We start from the raw sequence: 17097 nt of genomic DNA on the forward strand, positions 1-17097 counted from the left end.
TTTGTAGATGATTGGGGAGGAGATATGGGTAGAGGACTTCAGCTAACTACAGTTTATAAGCATGATCAGTATGAGGATGTGGGGCAGATTGGAACTAAGGCCTCAGTTTCAGTGACCCTCTTGAGCATGAACTTAACTTTTACATCCCCAAGCAGTCTATGGAAATCGTGGGATTATGTACTTTGCTGAATTCAGGCAAAGGGAAATAAGGAATAATTTAAGGACTTGTTTGCACAGGCACTTTTGCACTGGTGTAACTGCCCAGGTTGGGCTAGACTGGTGTGGCTTGTACTGGGGTGGCTTATGCTGTTACAGCTACACCAGTGCAAAACTCCCCAGTATGAAACCCTCCCTTGGAGGAAATAGTGTGAGAAGAGTCTGAAGAATGGTGAGTGAGCTTACAGGTAAGCGGGAGGAACTGAGCGTAATGAACTTTAGCAGAAATTGAGTGACTACATGGAAAGAAATGTAAATTGACAGGAATACACGGTTGAATGATAAACATGAAGAGATGGATACTAATCACACTTAGCTCTTCAGTAGTGCTTTTCATCAATCGATCTTGAAATGCTTTACAAAGATCAGTGTCATTTTCCCCATTTTACAGATGAGGAAACTGAGGCACAACAGTAGAAGTGACTTGCCCAAGGGCACCCAGCAGGACTGTGGCAGAACCCTCTTGGGACACTTAGTCTGTCTCCCAAACAGGTTCAAACCCTTCATGAGAATCTGTTTCCTCTAGAAATAAACACAAAGCTGGCCAAGCTGTGTTTGGGAGCAACCCTTTGCTCTTTGGTGGAGGGCAGGATAGACTCTTGCTGATGGGCATTTGAAGTAATGGAGTTTGTTGCCCAGGGTGTGTTTACACCCTTGCTTCGTTCTGCTCGCTTTGTCTAAAGGTGCCTGACTGGGGTGGTGTGTGGCTACTGTTTTTTTCTGTGTGCCGTTTGCCTTAGAAATATCAGAGTTGGCCAGTGTTGCTGCAGAGGTGGGTGGGTGCATGTGTGTTTGTTAGAAGAGGAGTTTTGTGAACTGTTCCCTTTAGAGAACAGGCAGGGATGTTGAATCTTTACCAGACAGCCTTTTCCCCTGGGCATTCTCTGGGCATGGAAGTTACCCAATGGTGGGGGTTCCCACTTACCTGTGCCCGCTACTCACATTTTAATAATTTTTGAATAAAATCTTCTCTTCTGCCCCAGCTTTCAGTCCTTTGTGACATGGGAGAACTCCATGAGTTCTGTGATCCACATAGAACCTCGAGGGTAGACGAGAGGTGAATTTCCAATGTGGAAAAAATGAGCAGAGTTTTCTTCTCTCTTTCAATGTGTCCACTATACAGGAAACAAGTCCAGTTCCCTTCCCTTCTCCTATCCTTTACACTTCCACAGGTCTCTTTTAAAGCTGGCTCTAGCTATCCCAAGTCCCTGGGTTATGTGGCCCTTTACCCCTCCAGCCCATACCCTTGGCTAATGCAGGTTCTCCAGTCTTGTTTTTAATCCTAGAGTCTGCTAGGCAAGATTGCTGCCGCAGCAGGTAATGTCACCGTGAACTTTAGTAACCCGGGTAGGCTGGGGTGACAGCCTGGTGTGATTGGCTGACTCGAATGTCTGGTGACAACCAGCAACCTGGTTCAGTTAGGTGTCACAATGTGGTCTAGTTCCCTCTTGGCCCAGCCTGTCTGCTTCCTCCTCTAGCTGCTCGATGCCTGCTCCTGTCATTGGACTTAACGGGGAAACCACCAAGTCCCTCTGAGCTGTTACTTGTGCATCTGCAAGGGGTGAGGGAGAGCAACAGTTAGTCTGCAAAAGCACCTAGCATGTGCCTCTCAGCAAGGGCTTGGCTTGGGTCCATCCTGTGCAGTGTCCGCTAGCAGTCGCCTGTGTCTGGATGTGGAAGCTCATGAACCCTTTCATTCTGTCCCTCGTCGTCGTGTCTGTCCCGTCCTCCCCCGCTAGGCCTGGTTCAAAGGAGCCTTTATGTATCGCTCTCAAGTGGTCTTAACAAGTAGCAAATGTCACGTGCATGGCCCATGTGCATTTGAACTGTCTGGAGGGTGGGGGGGCCATGTTCCGTGTGTAGATATGACCCGATTGGGAGTTAGACTCGATGACCCTTGTGGTCCCTTCTAATTCTGTGATCCTTTGTGCCTGTTCCCCACTGAGCGTGTCGTCCGCCAATCATGCTCTGATGCTGTACGGCTGGCTCAGCGCTGGAGCAGGTTACCTAGGGAGGTTCTGGAATCCCTGTCCTTAAGGACAGGTTGGACAAGCACCTGATCTATCCGTGGCCCTGTATCAGGACAGGGGGGATGGACTCCTCCAGCCCAACATTTTTGTGATTTCTGATGTTTGGTTTTTATGCCCTGGCCTTAAAGCAGTTTTTCCTTTAAAAGGCTGAAGACAGAGATTTGAAGCTGTGGTTCCAAAGGCAACATGTCCCATCTCCTCAGGGGGCGGTAGGAATTTGGGGTGACTTTACCACGGGGCGGATCAGTTCCTTGCTAAGTGCTATGCAGAATCCTGGTACAAAACAGTTCCCTCCTCAAGGAACTCAGTCAAAGGTTGGGTTTAAAGAAAAATATTCCCCTCTGTTGGTTAAGGCTCTGGGCATCGGGAGTTTGTGGACTGTCTCGTCACTGATCAGTTCCCCATCTGTAAAATACTCCCCATTTCATGCAGATGATGATACTCCCTGTCCTCTGTTAGGCTGCGAGCACTTTGGGGTAGGGCCTGTCCCTCACCTGGTCTGTACCTCATAGCAGTGGAGCTCTGATTTCAGCTGGTACCTCCAGGCGCTGTTGTGATCCAAGCAACGCATTTCCCGCTAGGTATTGAAATTTGGTACAAGAATAAGATGCTCTTGTGTGAAAGAGAAATGAGCAAGTCAAGTTTCACCGGCTGAACTGAGTGAAATACAAAAGAGAGAAGCATGGGAACAAAAGTACCATAGAGCAGAGAGTTCATCAGCGTGTTACATGTGAGGCAGCTTTAAATGAGCCGCCCTCCTTAACATCTCTAGGTCTTGGCTTCTCCCTCACCCTTTGCCAATGCCCTCGCTCTCCTCCAGCTTCAGAAAATTGCCTTTTAAATTTTAAATCCCCTCCCAACTGCAGCTGGGCTGCTGTCACAGTGGGTTCAACTCAGTGGCACAAGTGGCTGCAACCGGGTGGAGCTTTACGCCAAATGGTGAAGTTTGTGGCTTAAGTCTGAAACGTTTGCACCAAGTCTTTGGAAGGGCTCTGTGCAGCAAGGCAGGGACAGTCACCTTATGTGCTTGGGATGTGTTCCCCTTGTTGGAGATCCTTGAGCCACAGTTTCCGATCTCAGGGTCTTTGCCCTCTGGAGGGTGAGGGGAGGGGGACAATTGGGTACAGTGCAGTTTACTGTATGTGGGAAGAGACCTGAACCTGAGTTTGGTTGAAATCAGGGCTTGAAGATCTTTGCAAAAGTTGAAGGGCTTCGTCCATGAGTTCTTGCTTAAGGCTTGTTCCTCCTTTTTTTCTCCGTGCTCTGTGTGGCATACTATACTCCACCGCAGAAGTGGCTGCATTTTAGGGGTGATGTCTGTGTACAATTTGGGATCTTGTGGAGTGAGTGTCACTCCAGTAATTGGAATGGAGCCACTAGGTGCTGAGTGGCCCATCCTGATCCTGCTCACAAACACCTACCCCTCCCGCACACCCCCCTGGAGGGCAAAGGCAGCAATCCCCCCCCCCCCCCGCCCTGCCCCAGAGCATTTACCTTGTGTACAACTGGAGGGAACCCCTCTTGAAAAGAAGCTTTAGGGACTGAGGAGAAGAATTTGTTTGGAATACACCAGTGCCCTCTGCAGCTATGCATCCCACCCTCCCCGTTTCTCCTTCCCATGCAAAAGCATTCGCTCCCTGTGGTTCTTTAATATCTAAAGCATCCCCAGCTACTGCAGCTGATGCCTGTAACCATTCAAAGCTAGCTGCCTGGGGGTTGTCTGAGGGCCCTGTGGCATTAGTTTGCTCCCGCTGGGCCCAGAATGGCCGCAGGGTGTGACCTTCAGGGCATTAGGGTGGGGAATTTGGACTTCTGCATTGCCTGGCTTGTGGTCATTGGCTGTTTCACTCTAATTGCTCTTTGGTTATGTTTGGGGGGGATTCATTTTCTGGGGTGTTCCATTCATTGAGGGCTCCTAGCCCATTTGGGTGGGGAATCTATATTCGTGTGCATTTGGTGCTCACACCCAAACCCTCCTCCAGACAACTTAAACCACCCTCACTCTTGCTGAGTGAGACATGCTTCCCTCAGCGCTGGCCCACGTAATTCAGAAGCAACATACATCTGTTCTCCCCACTTGTCAGCAAAGATTGATGGCAGGATCTGGGCCTGGCGAGTTCCACCATCAGTAGCAGGTGCCAAACCTGAGTGGTGGTCTGACCGTGCATGCCAGGTTGCAGTGCCACCCCCGCTGTCAGCCCAGACATAAACTGTTCTGTGGGTGCGTTTGAATCCACATTAAATTTGTCTCTGCTAGCACGTCTCAGTGCCTTGATTTCCCTCCCCCCCCATCCCCCCAACCACAGGGTGCTCCAAGTAACGCAAGACCCAACACAGCATAAATAATTAAAACTGCTGGACGGCTCAAATAAGCAAAGGGCATCTTGTAATGCCATTCTGCTCTTTGCATTTGCGTAGTCATGTGTTCAGAAACTTGACGCTGAATCTCCATCCCCCAGCTGAAGTGGCTGCTACAGTATAATCTTCCACCTTTACATTCTCTTCTGTGTATCCAAAAATTGCAGGGGGTGGGGGGTGTTTAACACTGCTTTCAAACAAACAAAAAAACCCCTCCTGCTCACTGAAAGGTGAAATGCAATAGAAGCTGTCCTGTCGTCAGACTAGCTGTGTGAAGCGAAGCTTTCTATGTAACGGAGCCATGCTATTTCATCAGGCAGCACAAGTGCCCGTTAGCCGCCCCAGCCCTGCTAGGGGATATCCCTTGAAGCAATTCTATCACATTTAAAAGGTTCTCTTCCGCCTCCTGGCCAGAGGCATCATGTGGGCGTGTGGCTGGTAAGTTGCAGCACCCCTGGCTCACATGGAATTGCTGCAGGCTTGTTTGGAGGAAGGTGCACAGACAGAGCAGCTCCGAATACCTGGCTACTTCGGGGAGTTGTCTGATGAGGTAACTGCATGAGTCACCCCTTCCTGTCCCTCTGCCTTCACCTGGAGACGTGACACCAGCTCTGATTTGTCCCTCCTCTGGAGGGAAGGCAAGCCGTTCTTACTCTGGCAGGATTGGGACAGCCCCAATTTCTTTCAGCGCCACACTGGGCAATGTCTTAAAGTTGATTCCTATTTTTTTTTTCTTTCCTAGGACAGAGGAATAAAACTCCCCCGGCAGCTGGGAAGAGGCCCGAGTTCCTTCATCCCCGTGGAGGAGGTAGGATACAGGGGCAAATTGATTTCTCTCTGAGGCTCCTGGGGGAAGATGTGTTCCCCGCTCTTTGGGACTGGGGCCGCAGGGGAAACTGGAGGTCTGGTTTCCAGCCCGTTTGCCAGGATGGGAGAGCTATGGGAGAAGTGAACTGTCTGACTACTTAGTGTGTGCGGGAGGATCTCTGTTTGTTTGATCCACCTCGGCACCCCAACCAGCTGAGCAGCATGGAAGAGGATTGGGAAGGAGTCTCCTTGTGGATCAGTGCTGGTGGGAATACCTGGCTGCACCATAGATTGGAACAGGAGCCATTGCGGGGAGGTGGTATAAGATTCCCCTTCATTTGCTTTCTGCCCACCCGTCCCACCATGGCCTGTCATGCTCGTGAACGAGCTGCTCCAGCGCATGCGATGGTGAGAGTTGGGTAAGGGTGGTGAGGAAGCAGCAAGGCGCAGCCCTGGTGCATGGCAAAAGAGGGCCCCGGGCAGGCCGGGAGGGAGAGGTTCTTGCATGCCAGCTGCATAGGGATAGAGGTCTGGCTGTGTGCTCGGCGCAGAAGAGTGCTGGCTTCCGTGGTCTCTGGCTCTCAGCAGGTTGCATGGGGCTTCTCCTAAAAGATGGAGACCTGCCTAGGATCCTATGCCAGAGAAGAAAGATTTCTTCTCTCCCCCACCCCCACCCTCCCATGTGGGGAGGCCACAGGAGGGGAGGATCTTGGTCAGAAACATCTCCAGGGGAAACAGCACAGTCTAGTGGCTGGGCAGGGGTCTAGTTGTGACCCGGATTTCTCTCGCGGCCTCCCTCTGCATTCACTGCTCCTCTGAGCCTCTGGTAGAAACAGGGCTGTGTCCCCTGATCCCCAGATGGCAGGTGCAGCGAGGTGTCACTCCAGTCAGGTGACTCTGTGCCCAGTTAAGGGGTGAGGGGCTTGTCAAATCCTCTAGGCTAGGGGTTCTCAACGTCTTTCTGAGGTCCCCCCAAGATGTTCTAAAAACTCCACGGCCCATCTGTGCCACAACCGCTGGTTTTCTGCATATAAAAGCCAGGGCCGGTGTTAGGGGGTAGCAAGCAGGGCAGTTGTCCAGGGCCCCTTTCCACCGGGCTCCCACAAAGCTACACTGCTCAGACTTTGGCTTCTGCCCCAGGTAGGGAGGCTCAGGGCCCCGGGCTTCACCCTGTGCAGTGGGGCTTCGGCTTTCTGCCCTAGGCCCCAATGAGTCTAATGCAGGCCCTGTGTGGAGGCCCCCCTGAAACCTGCTCGAGACCCCTTAGGGGGCCCTGGACCCCTGTTGAGAACTACTGCTCTAGGCAAAGGGGGTTGCCTGGCCCCTGGGTGTGCTCACGGGCCCTTCAGAAGAGCTGGGTGCTTGCTTCCCTTGGCTCCGTGCAGCAAGACAGGGGCTTTCCGTATCACTGCTGTCACCATTATCTGGTTTGCCCAGCGACCTTCACCGCGCTACTCACAAACAATGAGCTAATTGCAGCCCAGCCTGTTCGTGCCCATCCGATTGCATCATCCACCTTTCTGGCCCGGGGCAGGGGCCCAAGGACGGTGATTAAACAGCTCCTAATTGCCCTGCTATGAGACTGAGATCTGCTCCGCTTCTGGTGCCCTCTGGGCAGGTAGCCACCTCCTGCTGATTCCACCCGGGCACCTCGGCACCTCCCAGCAGGCCTGTCGAGCCCTGGCTGGCCAGCAACCGGATCGCTGTGTTCCCGGGCTGGCTGCACAGACAGTTTCTTCTACCACTGACGTCAGGGTGTGGAGCTGGGCACCCACCACTCCTTATCAGGGCTCTCTTGTTGTTGTAACCGGGCCTGCCCTGTGCTGGGGGGTGTGGCGGGGGAGGAGACGGCATGCGGAGGGTAGCTTGAACAAACAGACCTGTTGCATCAGCTGGCGGGGCGCCAGGTCTGCTGCAGGAAACAGATCGAGCCCTTCTTGAGCAGGGTTTCTATTGGTTCCTCTCCAAAGCCCTGGGGAGCCCCGAGAGGTGGGGCAATCCCACTGTTAATGATTGATCAGCAGCCAGTGCTGATAGCTGGGGTCTGCAGGGCGTTCACTGCTTGCAGCCCCTGGTGCCTACAGGCAACAGAGAGGCGAGCTGGGCAATAGGCTTGCTCCAGGGTGCACAGCATGGGTGCCTGAGCTGGGCAGTTCCTGGGGCCTGGCTTTGCCCTCAGACTCTGCTGCCTTTGGCTATTATTAGTCCATGTTTGTATTGAACCTAGAAACCACAGCCCTGGACCAGGCCCTCATTACGCTAGGTGCAGTACAAACATACCAAGAGAGTCTGTGCCCCAGGGAGCTTGCAATAAAAAGGTATTCATTCCTCCCAGCTTTGTAGGGTCCCTTCCCAGCACTGCCACGGCTGATTTGGCAGGACTCTAAGCACGTAGCTTACCCTCTTGTCTAATATGGGGGTGACTGGTCCTGACCTCCTGGGGGGCTCTGTGGCCTCCCAATTGTAACGTGCCTCTAGGCGTGTAGATAAAAGGAGCTTCTTGTGTAATCCCTAGCGCTCACTAAGAGCTAAGTGGCATTACTCTGTGCAGAGCATTGTTCTCCATGCTTGTTACGGAAAAGCCCCAAAACAAAGCCATTGTTCCCTGTAGCCCAGACCTCCTGAACTCCTGTCCCTGCCGGCTGTCGGGCAGCTGGAGGGTTGGGGGCAATTGGTGTGTTGAAATGACCCTGGTGCAAGTGGTGCCCTCTGCGGACAGGCCTGGATGGTCGGCTGGGAAGCTTGTGCTGTTAGCACTTGGGTCGGGGCCGTTGCCTATCTGACCCCCATTGTGTCCCATGAGAGATGGGGCTGGGAGCCTCCTGGGGCAGTTGCATTCTCAGCGTCTCTCTCTCCCCGCAGATCCTGCAGGAGGGCACGGAGAGGGCCCAGCGGCAGCTCTTCATCGAGGCCTTCGTCTCCACGGGCAGGGTGGATAACATCACCATGGTGATGGGGCTGCACCCGGAATACCTGGCCAGTTTCTGGAAGACACAGTACCTGCTGCTGCACCTGGATGGGCCCCTGCCTTACCACAAGCGCCACTACATTGCCATCATGGTAAGTGCCTCTGGCGGGAGGTGGGCACTCGGGTCCTGTGGGCCAGGGCGCTGTGGGGAATGGGTGAGCATCTGACTGCCTGTAGGAGAACAGTTCATGGCGCTTTAGGGTGTGGAATTGGGAGCAGGGGAGTAGAACTGAGCAGCAGTAAGTCTGCATATCAGGAACAACTTGCTAAGAGTGAGATCGATTGGGCCGCAGCTGGGGTCTCCTGGGGGTGGGGAAAGAGACTGGGGGAAGCATCAGGACTGCCTTGGCTTGAGTCCATGTAAAGACTCCACTGGCCAAAGCACTCGTGTGTCGTTCCCAAATCCCTGAAAGCTGAGCCCGCCCTCAGGACACAAATTCCGTTCTCCCTGCAGCCCCGTCCTATTGCTAGAGGCCTCTCCATAGTAACGGATACACCTACCCACCCCAGCCTCTGGCTAGCCCTTGAGGAGCAGCCCCTGTTCAGGACAACACTGGTGGGGATCATCCTAATCTGATCTCCCTGCCTTGAGCACTCATGTCATTAACGGTGTTAGCATGCAAAGCATTACGGGCATCCGAGTTGGCACCCAGTGAAAAGAACGGAGCAGCTCATACCTCAGCGCTGTCCTTTCAGGCTCGCGGCAGATGCCCCCGGGTCTGTTACAGTTGGATCATGTTTAGAAGGGTTTCTAAAGCAGAGCAGCTAGAGACCAACTTTTCCTCTCATTAAAAAGACAGCTGAGAAGCTGGAGAACAGCTGAGGTCTGTCCATGTCCCCCAGTCCATCCCATATCCCGGGCTTGGGGACGCGCGGCCCTGGAGACTGTGCAGCAGGGAAATGCCCTGGGCTGACCTGGGTCGGGGGAGAACCGGCTAGGTGATGTGCTCTCTCCTATCTCAAATGTCCTTACCATAGTCGCTGTCTCTTCTGCCCTCACCCCCAGGCAGCGGCCAGGCACCAGTGTTCCTACCTGGTTGGCTTCCACGTGGCGGAGTTCCTGAAGGTGGGTGGGAACCCCGGCTGGCTCCAAGGCCTGCACTGTGCCCCCCAGAAACTGAGGAACCTCAACGAAATCAACAAGATCCTGGCTCACCGGCCCTGGCTCATCACCAAGGAGCACATAGAGGTGAGTGCCTGGGGCGGGGGAGAGCTGTGGTCTGCCCAGCAATAAGCAACCTGGGGGGCTCCTTTTCCCTCTCTCTGCTCATAGTGAGAGTGGGGAAGAATAGGGGGGCGCCACCCTTCTGAAGGCCCTTCCGGTCACTCTCCTTCCTCCTCCCCCTTGTGTCAGCACCTTTGGTCGCAGAATCACAGGCACAGGGCACAAGGGGGCTGAGGATCTGCAGTGGTCTCTGCGCTGCTCCCCTCTACCTGCCCCACACTGGGTCTGTTGGGGGAGGGGGATCTACTCACCGCTGCATCCCCTCTGGGGAAGAGCTGACCTGGGAATGTGTGCGCATGTTTCAGGCCCTCCTGAAGACGGGCGAGAACAGCTGGTCCCTGGCAGAGCTCATCCAGGCCCTGGTGCTCCTCACGCACTACCACTCGCTCGCCTCCTTCGTGTTCGGCTGTGGCATCAACCTGGAGACCGACCAGGACGGCGGGCATGCCTTCCAGCCGCCTTCACCACGCAGCTGCGACAGCAGCCCTGCCTCCGAGGACGGAGTGAGTGGCTCCAGCGTAAGTCCGGGGCCCTCGAGCATCCCTCCTGTTCAGGCATAGCCGGCGTCTGGTAGTGCCATCCACCCAGCCGTGGCAGAGCTGGGATGGAGGTTGCAGAATGCTAGGGGTTAGGGAAGGGGTCTGTGTCTTTCCTCCCATCCCTCCCTGATCTCAGCACGCAGGCCTGAGCTTGACATCCTGGGAATCGCTCTAGGTTATTCCATTCGGTAACACGCTGTTCATTGTCTCCAGGCCACTGAAACAGTGGGACTGGTCCAGGCTGTTATGACATAGAAAATCTGGAGGTGTTTCCTGGTTCCGTCTGGTGGTCTTGTCATGGGGTGGATGGGTTAGGAGCTCGGCCAGTCAGCTACCAGGCTTTCCATGTGCTGGTCACAGCAGTTAGTTCCAGAGCCTGGTGCGAACACCTACCAGGGAGGGGGTTAAATCTGCAGCCCTGTAAACCCTTCCCCAACCAAACACCAGGAGAGCAGGTGCTCCTCCATTCCTGCTAAGATTGCAGCAGGCTAGCGGCCACGCTGGCTCTGATCCAGCTGCAGTGCCTGCTTTGCTGATGTGGCTTCTTACAGCCCCAGAGAGGAGCATCTGAGGGCTGCCATCCACCATGCCTTCCTCACAGTGTGGGTGTGGAGTGGGAGTGGAGCTTAGTGAGAAGATGAAGTGGCTGGAACCTTGTGCACTGCAGCTATTCAGGGTGGTTCAGCAACCCGTAGGCAGCTTGGGGCGGCAAACCATACATTAGAGCAGCCCCGGGGCTGCTCTAAGTGACACTGGCAGCTGCACCAGGCCCTGGAGTCAAATCTGGGAGGTGTAAAGGTGACTTATCCCTTCTCTGCAGTGTCTCCTTAGGGGTGTAGCACAGAATCTAGCCCACAGCAGATAGAGGCACCGGGCCCCGGGTCGTACCTGAAGTGTGTTGGACAAAGTGCTAGCTTGGCATCACACGATAGGGATGAACAAAGCCCCTGAAAATGTCCCCTTGCCAGCAGCCGATTGCTCTGGATAACAGGTATATGGTCCCTCCAAGGGCTCCTCTCTGCACCTAGATAAAGGGGGTGTTTTGTGCTTGGAATGAAGTTGACTGCATCCCTCTCCCAACCGCTGTTGGTGCTGACTCTGCCCGCTCGCTTTCTCTCCGTACCCAGGGCAGAGATGCCATGCAGGAGGTGGAGGTGCTGATGGCGAGGATGAAGCTGCTTCAGGAGTGCCAGCTGGAGGAGGAGGGGGTCACGCAGGAGGAGATGGAAACCCGCTTCGAACTGGAGAAGACGGAGAGCTTGCTCGTGGCCCCTTCAGGTGAGAAGGGAGGATGGGGCGGGCGAGAGGCAGAGGCATACGTCTCAACCAGGTCCAAAGGCTTTCGGTGGCTCTTCTGCATGGGCTGTAGCCTGTCACTGGCTTATCTTGAGGGGCAGGAAGGACAAGGCCTCTGCCGTGGTGGTGGTGCTGCTGTATGATGCTCAGATGCTGTTGGGAGAGGGGGGAGGGAAGGAATCCTCCCTGAGGAGACTGCCAGTGGCTCCCTCTACATTTTCTCTGCTCCCTGAGCAGGGAAGGGCTGTCATGGATTCTTGCTGTCGGATGTAATTATCTCACGGGTAGTTGGTAAACAGTGCGGTTTGCATTAATTGCACCTCCCATTAGGGCAGATCATGGCAGCAGGTTTGCTCTGCAGAGGACGGTGCCGGTGACTCAAAGCCCAGGAGTAACGTGGAAGGTGGCTCAGGGGTTTCTTGAGTGGCTCTTTGCCACAGGGCAGCGATAGGCACTAACGTCCCTGTGGACTTTTGTCTTCTGTCCAGTCGACATTGCTGAGCACACGCTGCCTCCCAATGTCCTGTGCTTCGTGGAGGATCCGGAGTTTGGATACAAGGATTTCACTAGGAAAGGAGAGCAGGCCCCACCCACCTTCCGAGCTCAGGTACCTTCTGTGGGCTGCGCTCCCCGATACAGCCGCCCAGCGGCTGTGGGGAGAGGAGAGGCTCGGAGCCAGACATGTGGTGTGCAAAGTCAGAGGTGGGCAGGAGCAGCAGGACAGTCTGAGGGGCCTCTAATCCCATTGAGGGCTGTGGGCCTGGCCCTGTGTTAGCCATCACTAGCCGGTCCCTTTCCAGGGAGCTGTGTCCTATGCCCCAGGCTCATATTTTCTCCGGAGGCCTGACCTCAAGTCTGCAGAGAGGCTCCCACTCCTGTGGATGGGGCACTGGGCCAGGCCCTTTGCTCCCGTTGGGGTTTTGGAGCCTCTGTCCCAGCATCCTTCTCCTGGCAGGATTACTCCTGGGAAGACCATGGCTACTCACTGATTAACCGCCTGTACCCCGACATGGGGCAGCTGCTGGACGAGAAGTTCCAGGTGGTCTATAACCTCACCTACAACACCATTGCCATGCACAGCGGGGTGGACACCACCATGCTCCGCAGGGCCATCTGGAATTACGTTCACTGCGTCTTCGGCATCAGGTAGGTAACTGGGGACCCACTGAGCCCATGGTGCCCTGGGCATGTCTGGTGCCCTCAGACACACCCACTTCCCCCCTCCCCTCTTTCCTTGATTGCCCCAGGCCCCTCGTCTAGATCCTCCAGCTGAGCTATTATCGGAGGGTCCCTGGGAACAGGCTTTGGGGCCTGGTTTGAGTCCAGCCAGTGGGCAGCCGTGACCAAAGCCCTGCCCATCTGCAGGAAGCTGGGGGTCTCGGTCCAGTTACTCTGGGCACGTGTGTGTGTGTGTGTGTGTGTGTGTGTGTGTGTGTGTGTGGATGGCCTGCCTGGGGTCAGCTCACTCATAGGCCCTGTCCCTGCCGGTCAGGCCGCAGACCCGTTGTGACGGGGAGGGGAGTTCAGGCGCCAGGGCTGCCGGAGGGAAGGGAGGGAGAAGGAGGAGGAGCTGGGCCGAGGCCCTGGTCTCCCTTTAGGGTAAAGTGGGTTCTCCCTCCCCTTCTAGATACGACGACTATGACTATGGGGAAGTGAACCAGCTCCTGGAACGCAGCCTAAAAGTCTACATCAAAACCGTGGCCTGCTACCCAGAGAGAGCCACCAAGCGGATGTACACCCACTTCTGGAGACGCTTCCAGCACTCCGAGAAGGTGCGTCCCCTCGCCACCCCCAGCCCTGACACCAGGAGCAGGGCTAGGCAGTGAGGTGGAGCGACAGAGCAGAGCAGCTTGTCATGGCCGCGCTGGTCCCAGGCAGGGCCCATGCTGGGCAATTGCTGGGGCCCCGAGCAGCTCAATGGGGGCCCCTGTTAATTATTAGTCAGAGGTGGGAGGACCACCTGAAATTATTCCTGCTTGGAGCCCCCAGTGGGCTAGCACTGGCCCAGGCCCCTGTGCTCATCTTGCCTCACTGTTGTGGCACTGGCATGGTGGGGGTCGCTGCTGAAACATCTCCCCAGATCCCAGCAGTGATCCCTCTGCCTAGCCTGACCCAGTGGCTGATGCTTGCGGCTTTAAGGGAAGGTGTGCAGGGAGAACCCAGAATGCACCAGGACCATTGTGCCGCCCTACACTGTGGGGAGAGGGGATCCTCCTTTTCTGCAGCCTAGGCTCTCCCCAGGCCCTGACGGATCCTGACTTCCCCTTGCCCCCGTCTCCCCCTGAGCATCCTCTCCTTCCGTTCCAGGTGCACGTGAACCTGCTCCTGCTGGAGGCCCGGATGCAGGCGGCCCTGCTGTATGCACTGAGAGCCATCACCCGCTACATGACCTGAGGGGGCTGCGCTCCCCATGCCCTGCCAGGGACGCCCCTCGCTACGGGGGAGCCTGGCTTCACCGACGTGGGTTTGGGATCCGTCGGGAAATACTCTGGGCCCTCTGGAGCGATGGGCTGGGGGGGGGCTTCTCCCCCACACTCTCCCCGGGGTCGATAGACACCAGACAGCTCAACCCCTTCCCTGTGTAATGAAGAACCACCTCTGCCATGCCCAGTGTTTCTGTGGATGCTGCCCGGCAGGGGCCGTCCTGGGGCCTGTCGTCTGGGCCACCAGCAAGGGCCAGGCTCCACAGCGGGACTCTTGCCGCTGCCTCGAAGCGGACGTGCCTTTATAGTGTTAGCGTGTAACAAAATCAGACTGAGCTCCCTCCCTTGCTGGCTGCTGCTACCCCCTCTGTGCTGGGCACGACTGTCCTGAGGCTGGTGACTAGTGCAATGGACAGCAGAGAACTGCGCTGCCCTGTCTGGGGCTGCTGAGGGAAGGGCCTGGCCTCATACCAAAGAGCTCTCTGTTGACGGGGAATCCCAGCTCCCACGAATGTGCATCTCTTCTCCCTGTCCCCATGGCCCAGCCTGGCCTCTCCACGTGTGTTGCCGTAAGACTGGGAGCAGTCCCGCTGGGCACTGGCCATCTCACACAGGGCACGGTGGGGAGGGCCAAGGGCACAAATATCCCCCAGCCCCATGCTGCTGCCACGGCCACCGCACTACGTTTAGTGCCCACTGCTCCTGCTCTCCAGAGCTCTGCTCCAGGCTGCTCCACTGACCGCCTCTGGGCTGTGGATGGAGGGAGGTCGGGGCACGAGTGGGATGCCCCTGTCTGTGGGGTTGTTCTGCACAGCCCCTGCCTCAACGGGCTGCAGGCTCTTGCCCTGGTAGGGTAACCTGAAGCCCACAGCCTCTTGCGCAGTGCTCAGCCCTGTACACACCCCAGTCGGGCCATGCGCTGAGTGTGAGCCTCTCTGCCTGGGCAGTAGAGTTTGGGCCAGAAGCTCCAGCTGTCAGGACCTGGGGGAGAGCCCCTGAGGAACAGGCGACGGGAGCACCCACAGGGGTCTCCAGTTCAGGGCTTGGAAGTGCCCAGTAGAAACAGCAACCTGGACGTCCCCGGGGCATGTTTTGTCTTGCACGTATCCTGTGCCCTCATGGTCCATGGTGTGTGTAGCTCTGCACAGAGTGTGTGTGTGTTGGGGGGTGGGGGAGAGAGGGGGCTAGTCTGCCGTGTGTGCAGAGAGCTAAACGGTGAAACCCTCCCAGAACATGTCCCTCCCGCTTCCGGCCGCCCTAGCCACGCACGGAGGTTCGAAACTGTGAAGCAAACTTGGAGGCTGCTCGCATCATCTCTTGCTACTTGTTCCTGGCTTCATCCTGAAACCAGCCTCATCGGCTCACCCCACCCACCTCCGTCCCCTCTCTCAAGCGTCCTGTGTTTCAGCCTCTGCATTACCTACGTCCCTCCCATGTCAGGCACCCTGTCCTCTGTCCTGTTAAAAAGTCTCATCTCAGAAATAGCCCTTGCTCTGAGGTCCTAGGACACAGGTAGTGTCTGTGCTGGAGGTGGGGAGCAAACACCGTGTGCCGCTTTCTGACTGAGGCCTTTTTCTTTGTGCCCATTGTTTGGTCTGCTTTGCACAGTGACCCATGTCTGTTCTTGGACAGTCGAGAGGCCCTGAGGGTAAATTCACCCCACAGCACTGCTTAGGCCTCAGTGAGGCCTATGTCCCACTTACTGCCCTGTGTTCTGAAACAGGACATAAGTGGTGTATCGGCTGAATGCTAGAACCTTTGCACATCAGCGAATTTCCCTCCTCTTGCCAAAGAAAGAGGGACCATTTGCCTCTTGAGTCCATCCAGGACGGCTGCGAGCAGCTCCACTTTGGACTCCACACCAGAACCAGCCATTCGTTGCAGGAGTCAAACTGGGTGGGGATTTTCAGGGTTTCTTAATTGCTGTCAGTATTTCGATTAGCTAGAAACACAAACAAAATTAGCCTGATTTGTCAGCAGCTGGAAGAGAGAGGCTGCAAAGAAGACAAATGCTTCTGGGGTGATGTCCACTTAGAACCAGGCATGGAGCAATTGAAACTTACGACCCACTTTTTCTGCCCGGGGCAGTTCTTCTCTGGTCACATTCCTTTTTTGTGGGCAGCATTACATGGTGCAGGATATCGCATGTTATCCATGCTGCATTGTAAAGCAAGGACTATGTGCACGCACTCTTGGGGTACAATGCACATGTGTATAATATACACTCCATTGTCAAGCTGGGTTTGTGTACAAACAGACTGGGCTGTATGTGGTTTTGGTTTTTGGTTTTCTTTGCACACACACACGCTCCTTGCTCTTGCAGTGCAGAGTGGTGTGGGTGTCTCCTTTTTCTCTGGCTACAGGCAATCCCTTTTCACAAGCCTGGGACCTTGTAGCCAATGCTCTCTCCCCCCACTGTAGCACTGCACGTTATGGCAGCTGATGCACTGTGAATTCAAAAGACAGTTAGTGCTGTTTGAGGTGGGCTGCCGCTGCTCTGTCAAGCCGGCTTCTCTTTCCCGTGCCCGCGTGCGAGGTGAAATGCTCTTGCCCTGCCAGCAGCTTTGCACAGGTTAAGGTCTGGACAGCAGTCTCCATTGGTGTTTGGGAAGTTGGCCAGTCCCGTATGCCGGTAGGGAGGGATGTGAGACTACAGTGTGTGTTACTTTGGGGTGGGCGGGGGAAGGGGTGAAGCAATGTTTGTAGCTTTATCCAGATGTGCCACAGCATTTCACACTCGTGCAGGTCACTGTGAAATGCCCACTGTGTGAGCTTTACCAGTCGGCAGCCGTACCCTCCTTCCCTGGAGTGACTAGTGTTTGGAACTGACAGCCCTGCGTGTCACTGCGGTGAAGGACCAGTTGCAGAACTGTAATTCTGTGTAAGTTATTGGGTTTGGAGGGGTTTCCTCCCCAGTGGGGGTGAAAATGCTGATTTGTTGTGACTTTGTTGCCAATTCTGTTTTGATGAGAAATAAAGTTGACTTTTTTTTTCCAAATGCCTGTTAATTTCCTTCCCTGGGCACTCCGCTTTGAATCACGCGCCTGCATCTGAAACAAGCTCGAGCTGCAGTGGGTCTGCTCTGCCTTCCTGGAGAGTGAAATTCCCCCCGGGGCAGAGAGCCCACACTAGGCCGTGACCGTTGTTCCGTGCATGCTGCAAAATCTGGCCACTTGTGAAGGCTCCTAAAACAGGAGCTGAGCGCTCAGGTCAGTCGTGTCCCAAGCACAGGGAC

General features: G+C 55.4%; 1 protein-coding gene across 4 annotated transcripts in view; it reads left to right on the plus strand.

The window, feature by feature from the left end:
* SESN2 (sestrin 2) overlaps nt 1-16860 on the plus strand; it is a 62740-nt gene extending 45880 nt beyond the window's left edge. For 3 of the 4 annotated variants that reach the window (XM_050932003.1, XM_050932005.1, XM_050932006.1), the window contains 9 exons: nt 5347-5412; nt 8274-8471; nt 9386-9568; nt 9910-10122; nt 11271-11421; nt 11928-12046; nt 12395-12585; nt 13067-13211; nt 13747-16860. In XM_050932003.1, the coding sequence (XP_050787960.1) occupies nt 5347-5412; nt 8274-8471; nt 9386-9568; nt 9910-10122; nt 11271-11421; nt 11928-12046; nt 12395-12585; nt 13067-13211; nt 13747-13833 (1353 nt within the window). In that variant the 3' untranslated portion in view covers nt 13834-16860. The remainder of the gene's footprint in view (nt 1-5346; nt 5413-8273; nt 8472-9385; nt 9569-9909; nt 10123-11270; nt 11422-11927; nt 12047-12394; nt 12586-13066; nt 13212-13746) is intronic. The other variant, XM_050932004.1, reaches the window with a different exon arrangement.
* The last annotated feature ends 237 nt before the right edge of the window (nt 16861-17097 follow it).

The sequence above is a fragment of the Gopherus flavomarginatus genome, chromosome 22, assembly GCF_025201925.1.
Source record: "Gopherus flavomarginatus isolate rGopFla2 chromosome 22, rGopFla2.mat.asm, whole genome shotgun sequence".
NCBI lineage: Eukaryota > Metazoa > Chordata > Testudines > Testudinidae > Gopherus > Gopherus flavomarginatus.